General features: G+C 41.9%; 1 protein-coding gene across 2 annotated transcripts in view; it reads right to left on the bottom strand.

Moving 5' to 3' along the window:
- Positions 1-23,142, bottom strand: part of LYST (lysosomal trafficking regulator) — a 568,355-nt gene that overhangs the window by 250,736 nt on the left and 294,477 nt on the right. For both annotated transcript variants that reach the window (XM_077486620.1, XM_077486621.1), the window contains exons 21-22: positions 16,838-16,969; positions 6,260-6,902 (exon numbers count right to left, since the gene is read on the bottom strand). In XM_077486620.1, coding sequence (XP_077342746.1) covers positions 6,260-6,902; positions 16,838-16,969 — 775 coding nt within the window. The remainder of the gene's footprint in view (positions 1-6,259; positions 6,903-16,837; positions 16,970-23,142) is intronic.

The raw sequence follows: 23,142 nt of genomic DNA, 5'->3' as shown, positions 1-23,142 counted from the left end.
CCTGCATAGATCACGTTTCAGGAGCTGCGAACACAGAGATGACATCCATTTCTGGTGGCACTGCCCTCGATTGGTGGGATTCTGGTCAAGGGTCTACGGCCTATCAATGCTTTTTCACGTTCCTTTCTGCAAAAGCGTTTGTCATGCGCTCCTCCATTACCCCAATGGTGGTCTTATGCTCTCCCCACTCTGCCCCATCCTAGACCGCTGTAGAATGCAGTCCAGACCACAGGTGCTTTCTTCTTCCCACCACCCTCTTTTTAATATACAGTGGATATAAAAAGTCTACACAACCCTGTTAAAATGTCAGGTTTCCGTGATGTAAAAAATGAGACAAAGATAAATAATTTCAGAACTTTTTCCACTTTTAATGTGACCTATAAACTGTACAACTCAGTCGAACAACAAACTGAAATCTTTTAGGTGGAGGGAAGTAAAAATAAAATATGGTTGCATAAGTGTGCACACCCTTAAACTAATACTTTGTTGATGCACCTTTTGGTTTTATTACAGCACTGTCTTTTTTGGGTATGAGTCTATCAGCATAGCACATCTTGACTTGGCAATATTTGCCCATTCTGCTTTGCAAAAACACTCCAAATCTGTCAGATTGCGAGGGCATCTTCTGTGCACAGCCCTCTTCAGATCACCCCACAGATATTAAAATCAGATTCAGGGCTCTGGCTGGACCATTTCAAAACTTTAATATTTTTTTGGTGAAGCCATTCCTTTGTTGATTTGGATGTATGCTTCGGATCATTGCCATGTTGAAAGATGAAGTTCCTCTTCATGTTCAGCTTTCTAGCAGAAGCCTGAAGGTTTTATGGCAATATTAGCAGGTATTTGGAATGGTTCATAATTCCCTCTACCTTCACTAAGGTCCCTGTTCCAGCTCAAGAAAAACAGCCCCAAAGTATGATGCTGCCACAACCATGTCACTGTGGGTATGGTGACGTGCAGTGTTTTTGTGCCAAACATATCTTTTGGAATTATGGCCAAAAAGTTCAACCTTCATTTCATCAGACCATAACACATTTTCCCACATGCTTTTGGGAGACTTCAAATGTCTTTTTGGAAAATGTACCTGGGCTTGGATGTTTTTCTTTGTAAGAAAAGGCTTTTGTCTTGCAGCTCTACCCCATAGTCCAGATACATAGAATACAGGAGATTGTTGTCACATGCACCAAACAGGCAGTACTTGGCAGATATTCCTGCAGCTCCTTGCTGTAGGCCTTTTGGCAGCCTCCCTGACAAGTTTTCTTCTCGTCCTTTCATCAATTTTGGAGGGACATCCCATTCTTGGCAATATCATTCTTGTGCCATATTTTCTCCACTTGATGAGGACTGTCTTCACTGTGTTTCATGGTATATCTATTGCCTTGGAAATTCTTTTGTACCCTTCTCCTGACTGATACCTTTTAAGAATGAGATCCCTCTGATGCTATGGAAACTCTCTGCGGACCATAGCCTTTGCTGCAGCATGCAACTAAGAGAATTCAAGAAAGACCTACTAGAACAGCTGAACTTTATTTGGGGTTAACCAGAGGCACTTTTAATGATGGCAGGCGTGTACTGACTCCTATTTAACATGATTTTGAATGTGATTGCTTAATTTTGAACACCTCTACATCTCCAGTTATAAGAGGGTGTGCACACTTATGCAACCACGTTATTTTAGTTTATTAATTTTACTCCCCCCCACTTAAAAGATTTTCGTTTTTCAATATAGTTGTACAGTTTACAGGTCACATTAAAGGTGGAAAAAGTTCTGAAATGATTTATCTTTGTCTAATTTTTTATTTTATTATTTAACAGCACAGAAACCTATTTTAACAGGGGTGTGTAGACTTCTATATATACATACATACACATATATACAGTATATAGAAAGTCTCTAGGAACGTCTAGTTAAATAAGTCAAGCACTTAAAAGAGAAGTATGGCTACACAACCGATCACAACTGCAGTTGTTCCCCACCGCCTCTAAGACTGAGTACTGAGTGATCAAAGACCGCTGATCACTCAGCTCTTAGTATTCAGTCTGCAGAGAGCTGGGGACTGTCAGTCACTGACCCGCTGCCCCTCTGGCGCTCACTGAAGCAATGGACTGTGCAGGGGGCGGGAATGGCTGGCTCCTGCTCTCAGCTGCTCGCTGTGAGGCTGAGCCAGTTGCGGCATTTGGATAGATCTTTTCAGAGCCTGGACCAAATCTGTGACATCAACCAACAGCAGGATTCAGGCCTGGTTCACACTATCGCGGGTGGCTGCAGCAATCGCAGGAATCGGGAATTGAAAAAGCACCATGAGATTTCCTGGCCTCTGCATTTTGAAAATGGTACAGGAACCTTTTTCCTGCATGAAATGCAGGAGCAGCAGCCCATTCAAATAAATGAACTTCTGTGCCCACGCAAACTCGGCTCACGGACCTGGGGAAAAGTGAAACAGGCCTTAGCCTGCTGTCAACTGAAACTGGGTCACAGGAGTGCAGAACAAACTGCAATTCTGTGATTAATAGGAGAAGTACAGCCAAAATAGCATTGGCTATACTTCTCCTTTAAAGGGGTCTTAAACCTAAAGCCAAACATTACATTTACTGCAGCTTACCAAATTTTTATATTTGGTGGCTACATTTGTTTTCTTTTTTTAAGATCGCTCTACTTTTTCACCTTGTGGTCTGACCAGTAAGTCTGTTGTCTTTTTTAACAGAGCAAGCAGAGTGTTGGAACAATCCATTTAACAATGACAGGAGAACTTACAATGATCAGTTTTTATGTAGTCATGTAAAACTTTTATGCGAGTTGGAAATTGGCTTAAAAAATCTGCATCTAAATCTGCCAGTATATCCAAGCCCTTGTACACACGGTTGGACATTCCGTTGGACAATGTCCGATAGGACCGTGTTGTCGGATAATCCGACAGTGTGTGGGCTCCATCGGACTGTTTCCGTCGGACCAAGTTTTCCAGCTGGGCTATAAAATTTTCCGACAACATGATCCGATCGGACTTTGTCCGATCATGTGTAGAGAATTCCGATCGGACAAAGTGCCACGCATGCTCAGATCAAATTCCTAGATCAAAACTATTGGCTACTAGCCTGAACGTAGTCCTTAACGAAATAACGTTATCACGTTAAGTACGATTGGATTTTCTGACAACCTTTTCCAACTGTGTGTATGCAACAGTTTCGGACAAAATCAGACGGATTTGGTTGTCAGAATGTCCGACCTTGTGTAGGGCTTACACTTCCCTTCCCCAGACTACCAATGCTGTTGTCTAAAGATGTCTGGTGCTCCTTCATCCAGACGATGTCCTGAAGTCTGACAGCATTGCCGGTTTTAAATTGTGCGAGTTCAGCTGAACTCGCACAATTTCTAAACCGTAGCAATGTGAACCTAGGCTTAACCACTTGCCGACCGCCTCACGCCGATGTACGTCGGCAGAATGGCACGGGCAGGCATAAGCACGTACATGTACGTGCTTTGCCTCCCGCGGGTCGGGGGCCCGATCGGGCCCCCGCCCGGTGCCTGCGGCGGTCGGTTTTCGTTCGGGAGCGATCCCGGACGAGGGGACGGCCATTCATTCATGGCCACCCCCTCGCGATCGCTCCCGACGAATGGAAATCCCCGGTGACATCACTTCCTCTCCTGTAATGTAAACACAGGAGAGGAAGTGATGTATTCTCTCCTCCGTGTCGGTATTTTTCGTTCCGACACGGAGGAGAGCGGATCAGTGAGTTGCACCAACACATCCCACACACAGTAGAACATGCCAGGCACACTCACACCCCCCCTTTACCCCCCGATCACCCCCCCAATTACCCCTGCCCCCCAGTCACAGTGACACCAATGTCATTTTTTTTTTTTTTTTTTTTTTTTTTGCATTGGTGTCATTTGTGACTGTAATAACTGTTAGGGCAGTTAGGGTTAGCCCCCTTTAGTTCTAATGTACCCCCCTAACCCCCCCAATAAAGGTTTAACCCCGTGATCACCCCCCGTCGCCAGTGTCACTAAGGCTGGGTTCACATTGCAGCGGTTTATGAGAACGAATGTGATTCGCACCGCACTGCAGTGCAAATCACATCCGATCTCTGTGCGATTCGAGTTCAGCCATTCGCCGCACCCGCCGCACCCGCCACACCCGCCGCACCCGCCGCAAATTCGCACGGGACCCTTTTTTTGGCCCGCAGCAGAATCGGATCGCATGGGTGTTCACACCATGCGATCCGAGTTTGCAGATCGCACTGCGATATGCGAACTGATCTGGGGGTGTCAGTAACATTTCACTGACACTCCCAGCAGTTCGCATAGGGCAGTGTGAACTGCCGCCGGGAGGCATGCGATGCGGGAACCCGCCGCGGATTCGCGGCGTTTCCGCATCGCTCCAGTGTGAACCCAGCCTAATAAGCGATCATTTTTCTGATCGCCGTATTAGTGTCACAGGTGACGCTAGTTAGGCAGGTAGGTATTTAGGTTCGCCGCAGCTTTTTATAGCGCTAGGGACCCCCATATACTACCGCATAAAGCCCCCTGATTGCCCCCTAGTTAACCCTTTCACCAGTGATCACCATATAACTGTTACAGGTGACGCTGGTTGGTTAGTTATTTTTTTATAGTTTCAGGGCACCCGCCATTTATTACCTAGTCTCACTAGTGTACCCCTAAATTTAGGGGTGTCTACTTTCTAAAATGGGGTCATTTGGGGGGGGGGGTTTGTGCCATCTTGGCATTTTATGGCCTTCAAAACTGTAACGCCCTTAGAAAGCCTGAAGGCGGTGCTTGGTTTTTGGGGCCCCGTACGCGGCTAGGCTCCCAAAAAGTCCCACATATGTGGTATCCCCGTACTCAGGAGAAGCAGCAGAATTTATTTTGGGGTGTCATTTCACATATGCCCATGGCATGCATGAGCAATATATCATTTAGTGACAACTTTGTGAAAAAAAAAAAAAAAAAAAAAAAGTTTGTAATTTTCCCGCAACTTGTGGCAAAATATAAAATATTCCATGGACTCAACATGCCTCTCAGCAAATAGCTTGGGGTGTCTACTTTCTAAAATGGGGTCATTTGTGGGGGTTTTGTGCCATCTTGGCATTTTATGGCCTTCAAAACTGTAATAGGTAGTGAGGCGTGAAATCAAAAATTTACGCCCTTAGAAAGCCTGAAGGCGGTGCTTGGTTTTCGGGGCCCTGTACGCGGCTAGGCTCCCAAAAAGTCCCACATATGTGGTATCCCCGTACTCAGGAGAAGCAGCAGAATTTATTTTGGGGTGTCATTTCACATACGCCCATAGCATGTGTGAGCAATATATCATTTAGTGACAACTTTGTGTAAAAAAAAAAAAAAAATTTTTTTTTTGTCATTATTCAATCGCTTGAGGCAAAAAAATAAAATATTCAATGGGCTCAACATGCCTCTTATCAATTTCCTTAGGGGGTCTACTTTCCAAAATGGGGTCATTTGGGGGGGTTTTGTACTGCCCTGTCATTTTAGCACCTCAAGAAATGAGATAGACAGTCGTAAACTAAAAGCTGCGTAAATTCCAGAAAACGTACCTTAGTTTGTAGATGTGACAACTTTTGCGCAAACCAATAAATATACAATTATTGACTTTTTTTTTACCAAAGACATGTGGCTGAATACATTTTGGCCTAAATGTATGACTAAAATTGAGTTTATTGGATTTTTCTAATAACAAAAAGTAGAAAATATCATTTTTTTTCAAAATTTGCGGTCTTTTTACGTTTATATCGCAAAAAATAAAAATCGCAGAGGCAATCAAATACCATCAAAAGAAAGCTCTATTTGTGGGAAGAAAAGGACGCAAATTTTGTTTGGGTACAACATTGCATGACCGCGCAATTACCAGTTAAAGCAGCGCAGTGCCAAAGTGTAAAAAGACCTCTGGTCATTTACCAGCAAAATGGTCCGGTCTGAAAGTGGTTAAGGAGAGTTGTTTCCCAGAGTTCCATTTAAGTGTATTTTAATTAATTTAATCTTCATAAAGTAAAACATAATTTGCATAAATGCTAAACAAGCTAAAACATTTAAAAGACTGGACAGCCTGAATGCAAACAAGTTAAAGTTGTTTTTACAGCCTGTGAACAAAGTGTGCACAAAAAAAAAACGTTTTTTAGTAATTGAGCTTACGGACGTCCCAATGTTTTATTTCCTAATATTATATACTTGAAAATATATTCAGTGGGGAGAGCCTAAATGAAAACATTTAAATTCTATCACAAAACAAGCAGCAAAAGAAAACTGTACCTTCCATCCACTTGGGCAGAGTCTCTAAGTGTAAGATCAAATACTGGAGAGAAAGGAAAGCTACTCCATTCTTCAGAATTTTTCTTCTCAGAAACATCGGTCCAACTTGTACTGGATAAGGATCCACTAGAAGGAAAAGTTAGACCGAAGCTGGCAATATTACTCTGCCCTTTCCTGGATGAGGAAATTCCTTTAAGTACATGAGGGCGCTGCAAAAATACCTCTCCACTTTCACTCGCACTTTCACATGGTGTTACTTTTTCGGACTCATCTGCTGTAACCTCCAAACTAATGTCGGACTGACCAAAATCCTCCTTAGAAGGCTCAGTAATTCTGATACCATTGGGAATTGTCAAGGAATCACAGACTGTCTGTGCTGACTCACAGCTGCTAGTGTACTGTTCTTCCTGTTTTTTCAGCACATCCAGTCTGTGCTCAGAACTGCAAAGTTGGTCTTCATTGCTTTGGTCATTCTCCATGGACTCTGGCAATTCAGTTAAACCTTTAGAGAGGCTTCCTCCCAATGCCTTTGGATATACTTTAGGTGAATATGAAGGAGAAGCAGGTAAACTCTTGGAACGAGACCTTTCTGCCACAGAGAGATGTATATGCTGCTGTGATGAAAACATTGTGACATCAGTACCTTTAGGAGGAAACATATTCAAGATATTAGTTAAACATTAAACATTATTTTACAAATTTGCTAGTGACTAACAAGGCACCAAAACCCTCTGATATTTTGGAGTATGTAATGCAGCTATCTGATGCAATGAAGGATTAAAAGAGAATTGTGGTGACTATACCGCAATTCTTTTTTCCTTCCCAAAGAATGCTACATAGTATCACTTTAATAGTTTCTTACCCTATCAATACAGGTAAGGAAGCTGCTGAAAAAATGGTTTCTCTAACCCAGCCTTTCTCAACCTATTTTACCCTGGAGGAACACTTGATTTTGTGTTTTAGGTCTTTGGAAACCCTTGCAAAAAATGTGTAGCCTAGTTTTTTTTTTTGTTTTTTTTTTCAAAGAAACAATAACAATTTTTTACACCATCCTGCTTTGTACAATAACATTTTTAGTAACAATCTTGAAATTATATGAACACCACACAAAAGGAATGCAGACAGTAAAAATGTTGTCTAGTAATGTAAAAATACCCCCTTGCATTAGTGACAGTTGCCTAAAATGGCAACTCCTGTCTAGACCAACAGAAACATTACAACCAGTGGCGGAACTACCAGGGTCGCAAAGGTCACACTTGCAACTGGGTCCTGGAATTCCACCACTATCGCAGGGCACTGAGCTGAGAGCGTCTATCTCAAGCAGCCGAGAGCCAGCACTGACAGTTCCCCCTGCCTCGCATGGATAGAGAGGAGAGAGCCGATCTGCTCCATCTCCTCCCACGTGCACCACTGGAAATGTGACACTAAGCAGCTGAATTTGATCAGGAGGAGAGAGGCGGGAGGGGGAAGGAGCAGACTGGCTTTCCCCTTCCATCCGTGCAAGGAAAGGGGGAGGGGGAACTGTCAGTACAGGCTTTGGGCTGTATGAGAAAGATACTCTCAGCTCAGAGTCCTGCTGGGGCACTGATGGGCAGCACTGATAATCAGGGCAGTGATTATCAGTGTAAACAGTGCAATGACCATCTTGCTGGTTAACGGCTCTCCTTTCTTCCTACACACACCGCATGGGAGGAAAGGAGTACCAATAACCAGCAAGTCTGTTTACATGAGATCAGCTAACATCATGGTAAAGGGCCACCTGTTACTGGCCCTTTACTGTGTCCAGTCACAGTGTGTGCTGGATGTGTGCCCCATAGGGCATGCAGAAGGCAGGGTTCTGAGAGGATGTCCATGGACACCCTCCCAGAACTGGAAGCCTGGGGCTCGCATGGAAGGGGGTGGCGGGTGGGGGCTGTTTCTTGTACTGGGACCCTGAAGGTTCAAGTAATGCCTCTGACTACAACCAATAGCAAGTGCATACAGCCTGTGAACAATATTGATTTTTTTAAACACATTTGAACATGCAAATATTAGATCTTCATTCAAATGGTGCCCACAGCTTAAGATGACATGCTTAAACAAGTAACATTAAAATTCACATGATCTATACATTGTATTATCTAAATTAATTAAAATGCAGATTTGTCAAATGCAAAAAGCACACCCCTATATATTTCACCCCCTCAAATCAACAATATAATCCGGTGTTCTAGATTAGGTGTCAATGACTAAAATCTTCCTAGGGAGTATACAGATGGAACCTGCCTTATTTAAACCCAGATATTTAGAGTTTGGTGTTCTCTTTGCTATTGAAGTATGTGATGGCACCATGACACAGTCAAAATAACTCTAAAAGCCTCAAAAAAAAAAAAAAGAAAAAAAAAAAAAAAGGGTTACTGCTGCTTATGAGTGAGTCAGAACCTCATATCAGAGAGGCCCTCTAGGGCCCTCTTTATGGCTCGCAAATTGATAATGCTACATTGGAAGTCTGATTCGCCCCCTTCGGTTAAGGCATGGACTACTACACTAGGCAATACACTAAGAATGGGAAAAGTCATATACCAGCATAGAGGATGCTCTAAAAATTTTGAAAAACTCTGGGAACCATGGCTGGGAACCCGGAGGACCTACTCATGGATAGACTTTTGAGACTCAATATGGGCTAAAGGTACTACTCAATTTGATCACTGGTTTGAGGTGGGCGAGTCGATCTGCGATAGAATATTGGCAGGGGGTGCTGTGGAACATGGTCACAGATGTATGACATTTGGTGATGGTGACTATACTACTGGGAAAAAGGCATGATTTTCATTATATTTGGAAATGTACATACTTGCCATATATGATTTAATTGTGGATTCTTGGACTGTATGTGTTTAATACCAAATATAACCTTTTTTCGGGATAAAAAAGAAAAAAAAAAGAAAAAAGGACAGCCAACCGAATGCATCACACCGCAGAGCTCCGCATGTGCAGGGCGCTGCTGACTCGGTATGTTTTTTAAAAAGTTTTGAGACATGTGCAGCAGATCGCACCGTTGTGGTTTGCAAAATACAGTGGGGCAAAAAAGTATTTAGTCAGCCACCAATTGTGCAACTTCTCCCACATAAAAAGATGAGAGGCCTGTAATTGTCATCACACATATACCTCAACTATGAGAGACAAAATGTGGAAACCAATCCAGACAATCACATTGTCTGATTTTTGAAAGAATGTATTTGCAAATTGTGGTGGAAAATAAGTATTCTGTCAATATCAAAAGTTCATCTCAATACTTTGTTATATATCCTTTGTTGGCAATGACAGAGGTCAAACGTTTTCTGTAAGTCTTCACAAGGTTGTCACACACTGTTGCTGGTATGTTGGCCCATTCCTCCATGCAGATCTCCTCTAGAGCAGTGATGTTTTGGGGCTGTCGCTGGGCAACACAGATTTTCAACTCCCTCTAAAGGTTTTCTATGGGGTTGAGAACTGGAGACTGGCTAGGCCACTCCAGGACCTTGAAATGCTTCTTACGAAGCCACTCGTTCATTGCCTGGGCGGTGTGTTTGGGATCATTGTCATGTTTGGGGGCATCTTCAATGCCCTTGCTGATGGAAGGAGGTTTGCAATCACAATCTCATGGTACATGGCCCCATTCATTCTTTGATGTACATGGATCAATCTTCCTGTTCCCTTTGCAGAGAAACAGCCCCAAAGTATGATGTTGCCACCCCCCGCTTCACAGTAGGTATGGTGTTCTTCGAAACTCAGCATTCTCTCTCCTCCAAACACGACGAGTTGTGTTTCTACCAAACAGTTCTACTTTGGTTTCATCTGACCATATGACATTCTCCCAATCCTCTTCTGGATCATCCAATTGCTCTCTAGCAAACCTCAGACGGGCTCGGACATGTACTGGCTTAAGCAGGGGGAGCAGAGTCCCTGGCGGCTTAGTGTGTTACTGATGGTAGCCTTTGTTATGTTGGTCCCATCTCTCTGCAGGTCATTCACTAGGTCCCCTTCTTGCTTGTTTGTAGGTGACCAAATACTTATTTTCCACCATAATTTGCAAATAAATTCTTTCAAAAATCAATGCGATTGTCTGCTTTTGTTTCCACATTTTGAATCTCACGGTTGAGGTATATACCTAAGATGACAATTACAGGCCTCTCATCTTTTTAAGTGGCAGAACTTGCACAATTGGTGGCTGACTAAATACTTTTTTGCCCCACTGTATGTCTGAAGCGTATAAAGCGTGGCCAAAAAAGCAGCTGCTTGGGCACCACATGCTTGACCAGACATATGTCGAGCCCCCATGTAGTCTGTTGGCAACAGTACTTAAAAGACCCACACCAAAGAACAAGGCGGACCTCTCCTTGCTCCTCATCAGCTGGGATCTCCAACCCCACTATACCTTCAATCCTCTCAGAGACCTGCACTGAGAGGAATTAAGGTGTAGAATTAGGTGTCCCAAGCACTTGCGGGCAATCTGCTAGCGGTACACCTAAATCTGATTGTAGCAGGCAAATTTCCTTACTCCAGTTGCTAAACTGTCGAAAGAAATTCGGTCCCAGCCATCCACATGCTCAACAGCTGAATGCTAGTTTTTTTTGGCTGGAGCTACCCTTAAAAATGTACCTGTTCCAAATTAGAAAAAAAATTCAACTTAGTTACATAGTTAGTAAGGTTGAATAAAGACACCAGTCCATCCAGTTCAACCTGAGTGTCTACAATTGTCCCTATCCCTGTACATTGCACACTCACATCGGTCCCTACCCTCAAGGAGCCCACAATCCAAGCTCCCCATTTATACTAGGGTCAATTTGGGACAGAAGCCAATTAACCTACCTGCATGTCTTTGGAGTGTGGGAGGAAACTGGAGTACCCAGAGGAACGCAGGCACAGGGAGAACATGCAAACTCCAGGCACGTAGTGTCATGGTTGGGATTCAAACCAGCGACCCTTTTAACTGCTAGGTGAGAATACTAACCACTACACCACTGTGCCGCCCTAACTTAAGAACAAACCTACAGTACCCATCTTGTTTGTAACCCGGGGACCGCCTGTATACTGCTGTTCAGAGTATATAGGGCCTGGGGGACCCATGCCTTTTCTTTTTTTAATTTGGGTGTGGGGGTTCCCCTTAAATATCCATACAAGACCCAAAGGGCCTGGTAATGGGCTGGGGAGTTACCCATGCTGTTTTTCTCAATAATTGTCATCCAGCTGGGATTGAGGATGGCCAAAAAGTTAGAGGGTTTTTTAAACTAGGTTATGGGGGGGTGGGTTCAGAGATAGAGATAGTCAGTGTGGAGCATATTCCAGAGGGTAATATTAGGGGCATTAGTGGTGGGGTAACCGAAGCACATAAACCCAAGGTAAATATAGTAGCAAGTCCTAGTTGTAATCTTGGAACACCCAAGAGGATAGTGTGTGACCGGTCAAAATATATTAATACATTAAAATGTTTGTTCGCCAATGCCAGAAGTCTGCCAAGCAAAATAGGCGAGTTGGAAGCTCTGGTGCATCAGGAGAGCTATGATGTAATCGGTATTGCTGAAACTTGGCTTCATTCCTCACATGACTGGGCTATTAATATTCCTGGCTATGCACTCTTTCGGAAAGACAGAGTAAAAAGGAAAGGTGGAGGGGTCTGTCTGTATATGAGAAATAATCTCAAAGCGAGTGAGAAAGAGGACCTGGTGGGCGGAGAGTGTGATGAGTCTGAGGCATTATGGGTAGAACTGCATACAGATTCGCGTAGTTCAAAGTTAATCATTGGAGTTTGTTATAGACCACCCAATGTTAATGAGGAGGTGGAGACTCAGCTCCTTGCACAGATAGAAAGGGCTGCAAGGGCTGGGACAGTGATAATAATGGGGGATTTTAACTACCCAGAAATTGACTGGGGTAATGGCACTGCTGGGACAGTTAAAGGGCAAAAATTTGTAAACCTATTACAGGACAATTTTATGGTCCAGCTTATTGAGGCCCCAACTAGGAATGATGCTCTGTTGGACCTGGTAATCTCAAACCATGCAGAACGTATTACTAATGTTCAGATAAAGGAACATCTGGGTAGTAGTGACCATAACATGATTTCATTTGATGTTAGCTGTAAGCAAAAATCACATACGGTAAAGATAAAAACACTTAATTTCAAGAGAGCAAATTTTCCAAGGATGAGGGCTGCTCTCCAGGACTTAGACTGGGAGAGAATATTGGCACCAATGGGCACAGAACAGAAATGGGAATTCTTCAAAAAGCTTGTTTGTGATCTCACGGCAAAGTATATTCCCATGGGCAATAAGTTTAAAAGGTTAAAAATAAAGCCGATGTGGCTCACGGCCAAAGTTAAAAAAGCTATAAACTATAAAAAAAGAGCTTTCAAAAAAAATAAAAATGAAGGAACACTAGTGTCATTTAAATGTTACAAGGAATTTAACAGAATATGTAAAAAGGAAATCAAGGATGCAAAAATTCAAAATGAAAGACAGATTGCAAAAGACAGTAGGACAAACCCCCAAAAATTCTTCAAATATATTAATAGTAAAAAGGTTAAGTCTGAGCATGTAGGCCCTTTGCAAAATAATCTGGAGTGGGTGACTGGGGACAAAGAGAAGGCTAACTTATTAAATACTTTCTTCAGCTCTGTGTATACAAAGGAGCATGGGGGAGCTCATGTCCACAATGGGGGTGGTACTGACGCAGCCCCTAATCCACAATGGCTCATAAGTGATATGGTCCAGAAATATTTGGACAGAATAAAGGTGGAGAAAGCACCTGGAACTGATGGCATCCACCCACGGATCCTAAAAGAATTGAGCTCTGTAATTTCAAAGCCATTGTATCTAATTTTTAGGGACTCATTAATGACAGGAATAGTACCACTGGATTGGCGCAGGGCCAATGTGGTGCCTATATTTAAAAACGGAACAAAGTCTTTACCAAGTAATTATAGACCCGTTAGTTTAACTTCTATAGTTGGGAAGATACTGGAGGGATTAATAAAAGACCACATAGATGAGTTCTTGCAGGAAAAAAATATTTTGAGCAACAGACAGCATGGATTCATGAAAGACAGGAGTTGTCAGACAAACCTGATTTCTTTTTATGAGGTGGTAAGTAAAACCTTGGACAGAGGGGTGGCGGTGGACGTGATATATTTGGATTTTGCAAAAGCGTTCGATACTGTTCTGCACACATGGCTCATGTGTAAGGTAAAGTCTACAGGTTTGGAAACATCAGTTTGTAGATGGATAGAAAACTGGCTAAAAGACAGAATTCAGAGAGTAGTGGTTAATGATTCTTACTCTGAATGGTCTAAGGTTATGAGTGGTGTACCCCAAGGTTCAGTGCTGGGACCCTTACTTTTTAATATCTTTATAAATGATATTGGGTCTGGGATCAAGAGTAACATTTCAGTCTTTGCAGATGACACCAAGCTATGCGGTGCAATAACGTCCTTACAGGATGTCACCAATTTACAAGCAGACCTCAATGCTCTGTCTAATTGGGCGACTATGTGGCAGATGAGGTTTAATGTTGAGAAATGTAAGGTTATGCACTTGGGGGCTAAGAATATGCATGCATCATACACGCTAGGGGGAGTACAACTGGGGGAATCCACAGTGGAGAAGGATCTGGGGGTTTTGGTAGATCATAAGCTCAATAATAGCATGCAATGCCAAGCTGCGGTTTCCAAAGCGAGCAAAGTCCTTTCCTGTATTAAGAGAGGTATGTACTCCAGAGAGAGAGATATCATTTTGCCCCTGTTCAAATCATTAGTAAGACCTCATCTGGAATATGCCGTTCAGTTTTGGGCACCAGTTCTCAAAAAGGATATCGGGGAACTGGAGAAAGTGCAGAGAAGGGCAACCAAACTGATAAGAGGCATGGAGCAACTCAGCTATGAGGAAAGATTAGAGGAACTGAATTTATTCACTCTTGATAAGAGGAGATTAAGGGGGGATTTGATCAACATGTACAAATATATAAGGGGTCCATATAGGAAACTTGGTGTCGAGTTATTCACTTTAAAGTCAACAAAGAGGACAAGGGGGCACTCTTTACGTCTAGAGGAGAAGAGATTTCATCTCCAAATACGGAAACAGTAAGAGCTGTGAAAATGTGGAATAGACTCCCTGCAGATGTGGTTATGGCCAGCTCAGTGGATTGCTTTAAGAAAGGCCTGGATTATTTCCTAAGTGTACGTAATATAACTGGGTACTAAAATTTATAGGTAAAGTTGATCCGGGGAAAATCCGATTGCCTCTCGGGGGATCAGGAAGGAATTTTTTCCCCTGCTTTAGCAAATTGGATCATGCTCTGCTGGGGTTTTTTGCCTTCCCCTGGATCAACTGTGGGTATAGAATTGGGTATATGGGCTGGTATATGTATGCATGTGTGTATATATATATATATATATATATATATATATATATATATATATATATATATATATATATATATATATATATTTTTTTTTTTTTTTTTTTGGTTGAACTGGATGGACTTGTGTCTTTTTTCAACCTAACTATGTAACTATATTGCCGGGACCCAACATTACAGCCGCAAGCAATTTTAAATTACTTTTATTCCTTTAGAAATGTAATTTTGTGCAGGGACTGTTCTAAACACGAGAAACATGTGCCACTTTACAGGCATACTATAGACAAACCACAGGTACGATATTTAAAGGAATATTTCACTTTTATTTGTTGACTTTAATCATCATTAACCACTTATGGACTGCCTCACGCTGATATACGTCGTGGGTCGCACTCGCGTCTCAGTCTTGAGCTCCGTGACCGTGGCCGCAGGACCCGATCACCGCCGGTGTCCCGCGATCGGGTCACAGAGCTGAAGAATGGGGAAAGGTAAGTTTAAACAAGCCTCTCCCCTTGCTACCTAATAAGCTTGTCACTGATCATCCATTTCCTGTCATAGGGAAAGACGATCAGTCTACAGTAAATAAAATAAAATAAAACACACACTCACACTTAACCCCTACACTGCCCCCTAAAAACTATTAATAAAAATGCCATAAAACTATCTTCTATTTTGTAGACGCTATCACTTTTGCGCAAACCAATCAATAAACGCTTATTGCGTTTTTTTTTACCAAAAATATGTAGAAGAATATGTATCGGCCTAAACTGAGGGAAAAAAAAAATATATATATATTTTTGGGATATTTATTAAAGCAAAAAGTAAAAAATATTGCATTTTTTTTCAAAATTGTCGCTGAGGTGATCAAATACCACCAAAAGAAAGCTCTATTTGTGGGAAAAAAAGGATGCCAATTTTGTTTGGGAGCCACATAGCACGACCGCACAATTGTGAGTTAAAGCGACGCAGTACCGAATCGCAAAAAGGGGCCTGGTCCTTTAGCTGCAAAATGGCCTGGGGCTTAAGTGGTTAAAATCACTGCTCCTGAAAAAACGTCCGTTTTTAAAACTTTCTTTTGCATTGATACATGTCCCCTGGGGCAGGACCCAGGTCCCCAAACCCTTTTTAAGGACAATGACCTGCATATTAGCCTTTAGGATTCGCACCTTTGATTTCTCAAGTTCGAGTCTCAGACTTTAATGGTGTTCGAATTTTCGCACCAACTTTCGTTACGGGGGGGGGGGGGGGGTGTTTGGCTCATCCCTGGTGTACACTAATGTAGTACCCTCTCATATATTAATAAAAAAAATAATTATTAAGAATAGAGCAAATGTCATGGTATTTGTATAATTGTTCATTATTTTTTAACTTTAAAAACAAGTGTTTCTTAGTAAACAGAAAACTGATGAAGTTGCCAAACACATGTTCGATAAGTTCCTCTTTAGCATATTAGAACACTGAAAAGGATTAAATACATTTAGTCATGTTAGGAAATCCAAAAAGTTGCTGACAGGTATAAAATGCAGATTCCCAGAGCTGCATTCACATACCTGCAGCAGTTCTCAGTCCATCCTGCTGAGGTCAAATGCCATGCTCTTCCAGCAGCCAACACTTTTGGCTGAAAAATCTTGGATGGAATTCCACTCAAGCTCGCCTTGCATACACACGGTCACACAAAGGTTCTCTGAAATTTCGACCGTCAAGAACGCGGTGACGTACAACACTATGACGGGCCGAGAAAATTAAGTTAAATGCTTCCGAGCATGCTTAGGAATTGTGTGTCGGAATTGCTACAGACTAGCGGAATTTTCGATCTGAACTATTTCCATCGGAAAGATAGGGAACCTGCTCTCAATCTTATCCGCCAGAAAAAGTCAGATGGAGCATACACACGGTCGGAATATCCAACCAAAAGGTCTCATCTGACTTTGCTGGTGGGAATTCCGATCGTGTGTACGGGGCTTTAGACTACCTTCAGCATTACCTGGAAGCTTTTGTCATATCAGTTCACATACAAGTACTGTAGAGGCGTTTTTCAGGTCCTAGGTTTCTTTTGAAAGGCATGTATGACACCCAATGTATATTAACTTTTTACTTTGTTTCGTGTATTAACATCAGATTATTTGGTTTTGAGTGATTACATCATTATGTCTACTGTAAAGATCTACTGTAAGATTTTTGATTTAAAGTACGTTTTTATATCACCTTTCTCCAGTGTATCTGAAAACTCTGAGGGGCTTTTGCTTGAAAACACATGACTTAAAGCAGATTGTCCTCCAAGGCTAGAATGTCTCTGATGTATAAATGATTTTAGTTTTTCTTGAAACGTCTTGTCGTCTATTGCAAAACAAAGTGGAACAATATTTTAATGAAGGAAGTGGAAATAAAGTGATGTTTAAATTGGTAGAGAAAACAAAACTTTAGGCTTGCATAAAAACTGAATATTTTCATATTTTTAACCATGTCCATACAAAGGACGCACACATAATTAGTCAAAGTAAAGGCACAGAATTATTTTCAGATAGGAATGACCAATCTTTTTTCACTCCAGAGCATTAAAGGATAAGTTCACCCTTTTAGAATGATACACCAGTATTTGTGTAACATGTTCTTGTTCTGCTCCTCTCCCCTTACTGCCTCGCTCAGTGTGACAGTGTGCGGGTGTTCTCGTCTACATACCTGGTCATATTTTGATAACAGCGTGGCTGCGTGGAGCTCCACCCACACAGTTACATCATTCATTTACAGAAAGATGTGAAAAAAACAAAAACAAAAAAAACTACAAGACCCATCAGCCACCCCAACAGATAGGCATGTAGTATGAACTCCATGCGGGTACGCTGTTCAGCAAATCCCCAGTTCAGTCACACTGCTTAAAGCTCTGAAAATGACAGCCATTACAAAGGTATAGGCAATGGAGCTGTAGGCAGAGTGTGCAGGAGCCTAAAAATAAACAGATCGCGGGTGCATTACCTTCTTTATAAGTGCAAAAAAACACCTGTTGATCCTGACAGAAATCAAGTGAATTTTAAGATCATATGTACTTCTACTGCACTGAAATCTCAAACAGTATTAGCCCTACAGGAGTATTAAACTTGTTCTCCGTGTCAAATCCTATACAACTGGGAGACTGCTGTCACTTAAAGCAGAATGCCAGAAATCCAAAAAATAAAAATTTAACAAATAAAAATACAATAAAAAGTTGCTGCTGTCCCTTAAAGAGAAAAAATAAATAAATAGAAAATGCTCAACTGCAATGAAACTTGTACAGAATACAGATCAGAAACAATTTACAGTAGTCCATCAAATTCATAAATTATACTCCCTGCACCTAAAAAGTGCTCCAATGCAATTATTTCATAATCAATATATAAAATTTTAACAATCTATATACAAAGTGCTACTGTGCATATATAAAAAAAAGTGCTTGTGTGCTTCTTTAAATAAAAGTACACCAAAAATTCATAAACGGTCCGGTACTGTAAAACTTCAATGTCACTGCTGTGCAACCACCATCGCCACAACTAGCTCCTTGTCCAATGCAACAAATGTTCAGATTATAAGAGGATAAAACAGTGGGTATCACTCCACTTTAGGATCACAGCAGCAGTCCAGCTCTCTCCCAGGACCTCAGGACTCCAGCATGTCAGGTCAGGGTTCAATAACTCAGAGAACACAAAACTACAGAGCCATAGCCTAATATTTCCATTCAAAATAGTTTATTTGGTTTACAGGAACTAACAATGATCGGATGACTACATGTATATTAAAACAGCCCTGCTGCTAATCCCGCAGGCTTAGTGGAGTGAAACTTGCTGTTTCAACCTTCCATAATATGGAGGTTGATGCATTTGGTAAGAAGCCAGTTGTGGCAGTGGTGGTTGCACAGTGGTGATATCGAAGTTTCAGAGCACCAGACCATTCGAGGATTTATGAACTTTTATAGATTTTTGGTGGACTTTTATTTAAAGGAGTAGCACACAAATTTTTTTTATATGCACAATAGTACTTTATATATTGATTATAAAATAACTGCACTGGAGCACTTTTCAGGTGCGGTTTGTATTGATGTATAATCTATGAATTTGATGAACCACTGTCAATTGTCATTGATATGAATTCTGTAAAGGGACAGCGCAGCTTATTGTGGTACAGTATGATTAGACCTGCCCAGTTCATCTCTGTGAACAGAACCCCCCCTTCCCATTTTATACAGATGAAACAAGGCAGAGGTGTTCTGTGGTAAAACTCTGGCTCAAGCAGCCTCAAGTGACTACGCTGCTCACCCATAGATACAGTACAGGGAAGAGAGAATTACCATAGGACAGATGTGTGTAACTGGCAGGATCACAAAGCAAAAATAAAGAAAAGGGCCTAAAAGAAGAAAAGTAATGCAGCCAACACATCTAAAGACTGGTACGCCGCAATATATAGAACTATTGTTCTAGAACTTAGATACACTAACACTATACCAACTTTGTAACTTTTCCCTAAAAAAATAATAAAAAATAAATAAAAAAAATTGAATTTTTTCATCATACTTACCTGTAAAATACTTTTCTTTGAGTACATCACAGGATACAGAGTTAGGCTAATATTCATTACATACTGACTGGGTTATATGCCATCTGTAGGTGAACACTGGTAGACAAAAGTCTTAGACAGGAAGCGATCCAGTATATAACCCCTCCCATACAGGAAGCACTTCAGTTTTGTAGCAAGCACTGAATCCTCAAAAAAGAGGGGAGGGACCTCTGTTTGCCATTATGTATTCAAAGAAAAGGGTTTTACAGGTAATATGACAAAAAAAAAAATAGGATTTTTTGTACTCTCCCAAAAATCCTTTTCTCTGTAATTCACCAACCGACGCAGCTCCTCTCTGTAACAAATGGGTTGTTAGCCTCATCACTAGTAGAATACTAGGCATAGTTATAACACAACACTCAGAACTCTTAGTTCCGCCCAGGGGGGCAGTCCCTTGGGCTACAACCCTCCACCCTGCAAAGCAGCATCAGTACGTCAACAAGCAGTATAACGTAAAGATAAAAGGAGGGGTGGGTGCTGTGTCGGTTGGTGAATTACAGAGAAAAGGATTTTATGGTGAGTACAAAAAAAATCCTATTTTCTCTTATATTCACCAACCGACACAGCTCCTCTCTGTAACAAATGGGACGTCCCCAAGCAGTGCCAAAACAAGGGGTGGGAAAAACAGCATAAAAACTTCATCCACCATGGCAAGTGGGAACAGTGCATTAACATAACAGTACTGCGTTTTTATCGAAAAAAAACCAGAAAAAAAGATATATTGCATATTCAATTGCAACTACACGGCCGCCTGCAAAATTTTGCGGCCAAAACAGGCATCAGCCGATGCACTGATGTCTACCTTGTAGAACTTGGTAAACGTATGGACAGACAACCAAGTCTCAGCCTTACACACCTGAGCGACCGACGCTTGGTGTCGGAAGGTCCAAGACGTTCCGATTGCTCTTGTGGAGTGGGCCGTGACCGGAAAGGGAGGCACCTGGCCCTTCAAGGCATAGGCTTGTACTACAATCTATCTGATCCACCTGGAAATAGTGGCCGATGAGACCGCCATATAAACATATATATAGTGACTTATATATGTGTATATATAACAAAAAATGGTGATTAGTAGGATATTATATCCCAAAAAAGAAAACAGTGACTGTGGATATCTGTAAACACTAATCACAGTGATGAAGTCTATAAATAGATATATAGTCCAAAGCAATCGTGCAAAGTGCCAATATCAGCCAGGGTTCTGTAATGTTGTGACCGAAGAGAACAATATTTCACCATGTGACGATCCCACCACCGTATAGAGTGCAGGCTTACCGGATCTATATGACCCTAGCAGACATACGCCTCAGGGGTCAATCACAGCTTGCGATCCCAAAAAAGGTCTCAAGAATTGGATGTGTCAGTCATATCATATACGATCCCAACAGATCCCAGCAGATGGCTAGATGTGGTCAATATTCCTCATGTGCATGTACAAATCCAACAACGACTCGTAGGTAGGCATGGAGGATGAGAAGACGGAGCCAACATAGCATAATAACGTTTTTTAAAAAAACTTTAATAAATTTTTTTTTACTAAAACTCACATTTCAGGAAAAACAATCAAGCGTGTCAGAGAGATGAAAATGGCAGTAGCGAAGTCCTCCCGACGCGTTTCGACCCACCGGTCATCATCTGGGGTGGACTCACACTACTGTCCTACTGCCTTATATAGGTACTCACACAGTGAAATGATGGCAATCCCCCATGTGTTGTGAATATGCCCACTTCTGGTCTGTCCAAGATGGCGGACGGGCGTGCGTTCCACGCCTCGATTAATATGCGTTCCACCCGTATAACTACACCATTTAACATCAGGAATCACATTTAGAGGTGATGGTAGTTATACTTCCGGTATACGGAAAAACGGAAAAATGGCGGCCCGGCGTGCGTTCCACGCCTCGCATAGGATGCGTTTCACCTATTCATGTTGATGTGTGAAAAAGAAATGTAGACAGAGACCTGTTTAAAATGATCTCTATGTAAAAAGGGGCCAACATATAAAAGAATTGAGATGTTATGGACTGACAAATGAGTAAAAATTGTATCCAAATACTCATTTGTCAGTCCATAACATCTCAATTCTTTTATATGTTGGCCCCTTTTACATAGAGATCATTTTAAACAGGTCTCTGTCTACATTTCTTTTTCACACATCAACATGAATAGGTGAAACGCATCCTATGCGAGGCGTGGAACGCACGCCGGGCCGCCATTTTTCCGTTTTTCCGTATACCGGAAGTATAACTACCATCACCTCTAAATGTGATTCCTGATGTTAAATGGTGTAGTTATACGGGTGGAACGCATATTAATCGAGGCGTGGAACGCACGCCCGTCCGCCATCTTGGACAGACCGGAAGTGGGCATATTCACAACACATGGGGGATTGCCATCATTTCACTGTGTGAGTACCTATATAAGGCAGTAGGACAGTAGTGTGAGTCCACCCCAGATGATGACCGGTGGGTCGAAACGCGTCGGGAGGACTTCGCTACTGCCATTTTCATCTCTCTGACACGCTTGATTGTTTTTCCTGAAATGTGAGTTTTAGTAAAAAATTTTTTATTAAAGTTTTTTTTAAAAACGTTATTATGCTATGTTGGCTCCGTCTTCTCATCCTCCATGCCTACCTATGAGTCGTTGTTGGATTTGTACATGCACATGAGGAATATTGACCACATCTAGCCATCTGCTGGGATCTGTTGGGATCGTATATGATATGACTGACACATCCAATTCTTGAGACCTTTTTTGGGATCGCAAGCTGTGATTGACCCCTGAGGCGTATGTCTGCTAGGGTCATATAGATCCGGTAAGCCTGCACTCTATACGGTGGTGGGATCGTCACATGGTGAAATATTGTTCTCTTCGGTCACAACATTACAGAACCCTGGCTGATATTGGCACTTTGCACGATTGCTTTGGACTATATATCTATTTATAGACTTCATCACTGTGATTAGTGTTTACAGATATCCACAGTCACTGTTTTCTTTTTTGGGATATAATATCCTACTAATCACCATTTTTTGTTATATATACACATATATAAGTCACTATATATATGTTTATATTTTGTACCTGTATAATATTGTATTCACTTTTGCTTTTTGGGTCATTCTATATATACATTTGAACTTATATCACTTTGTAGCACTATAAGAAGTGTGTACAGGTTGAGCGCTTGCACTACATTTTTCACCGACTTCTCAGCTAAAAAATCCCTAGTTTTAGCGTGCTGGCTGCTAACCATACACACTTCTTATTATTTTTTCCATTTTCTTTTGCGCAATATTGTTGGTGTATACGATGAGACCGCCATGCCTTTCTTGGGACCAGTCACTGAAACAAACAGTGAGTCTGACTTCCGAAAAGGAGCCATGGCAGACAAATACACCTTCAGAGCACTAACCACGTCAAGAGCGTGAAGGGCCATCTCCTTCGGGTGCTTCGGCTTAGGACACAGAGATGGAGATGGTAATACAATGTCCTTCATTGATATGAAAAGGCGAGACCACCTTAGGCAGAAAAGATGGTTGCGGACGCAACACCACCTTATTCTTGTGGATAACCAGATAGGGCGACTTGCAGGACAAGGCCGCCAGTTCCGAAACCCTCCTGGCCGATATGATGGCCACTAAAAAGACCACTTTCTGGGAGAGAGTTAACAGAGGAATCTCCCTGATATTTTTAAATGGCGGTTTTTGAAGCGCCGACAACACCAGGTTCAAATCCCACGGGGGCAACGGTGGACGCACCGGAGCGACTGCATGTCATACTCCCTGAACGAAGAGACTCACTAAAGAGTGCGATGCCAGGGGTCGTTGAAAAAAAGACAGCTAAGGCTGAAATTTGCCCTTTGATGGTGCTTAATGTCAATCTCTGGTCAATTCCCTGCTGGAAAAACAGCAGGATCCTGGATA

The sequence above is a fragment of the Lithobates pipiens genome, unplaced genomic scaffold, assembly GCF_037356315.1.
Source record: "Lithobates pipiens isolate NorthernLeopardFrog02 unplaced genomic scaffold, aLitPip1_a1.2 Scaffold_18, whole genome shotgun sequence".
Taxonomy (NCBI): Eukaryota; Metazoa; Chordata; class Amphibia; order Anura; family Ranidae; genus Lithobates; species Lithobates pipiens.
The sequence above is the reverse complement of the archived record's forward strand: the minus strand, read 5'-3'. Positions and strand labels throughout refer to the sequence as shown.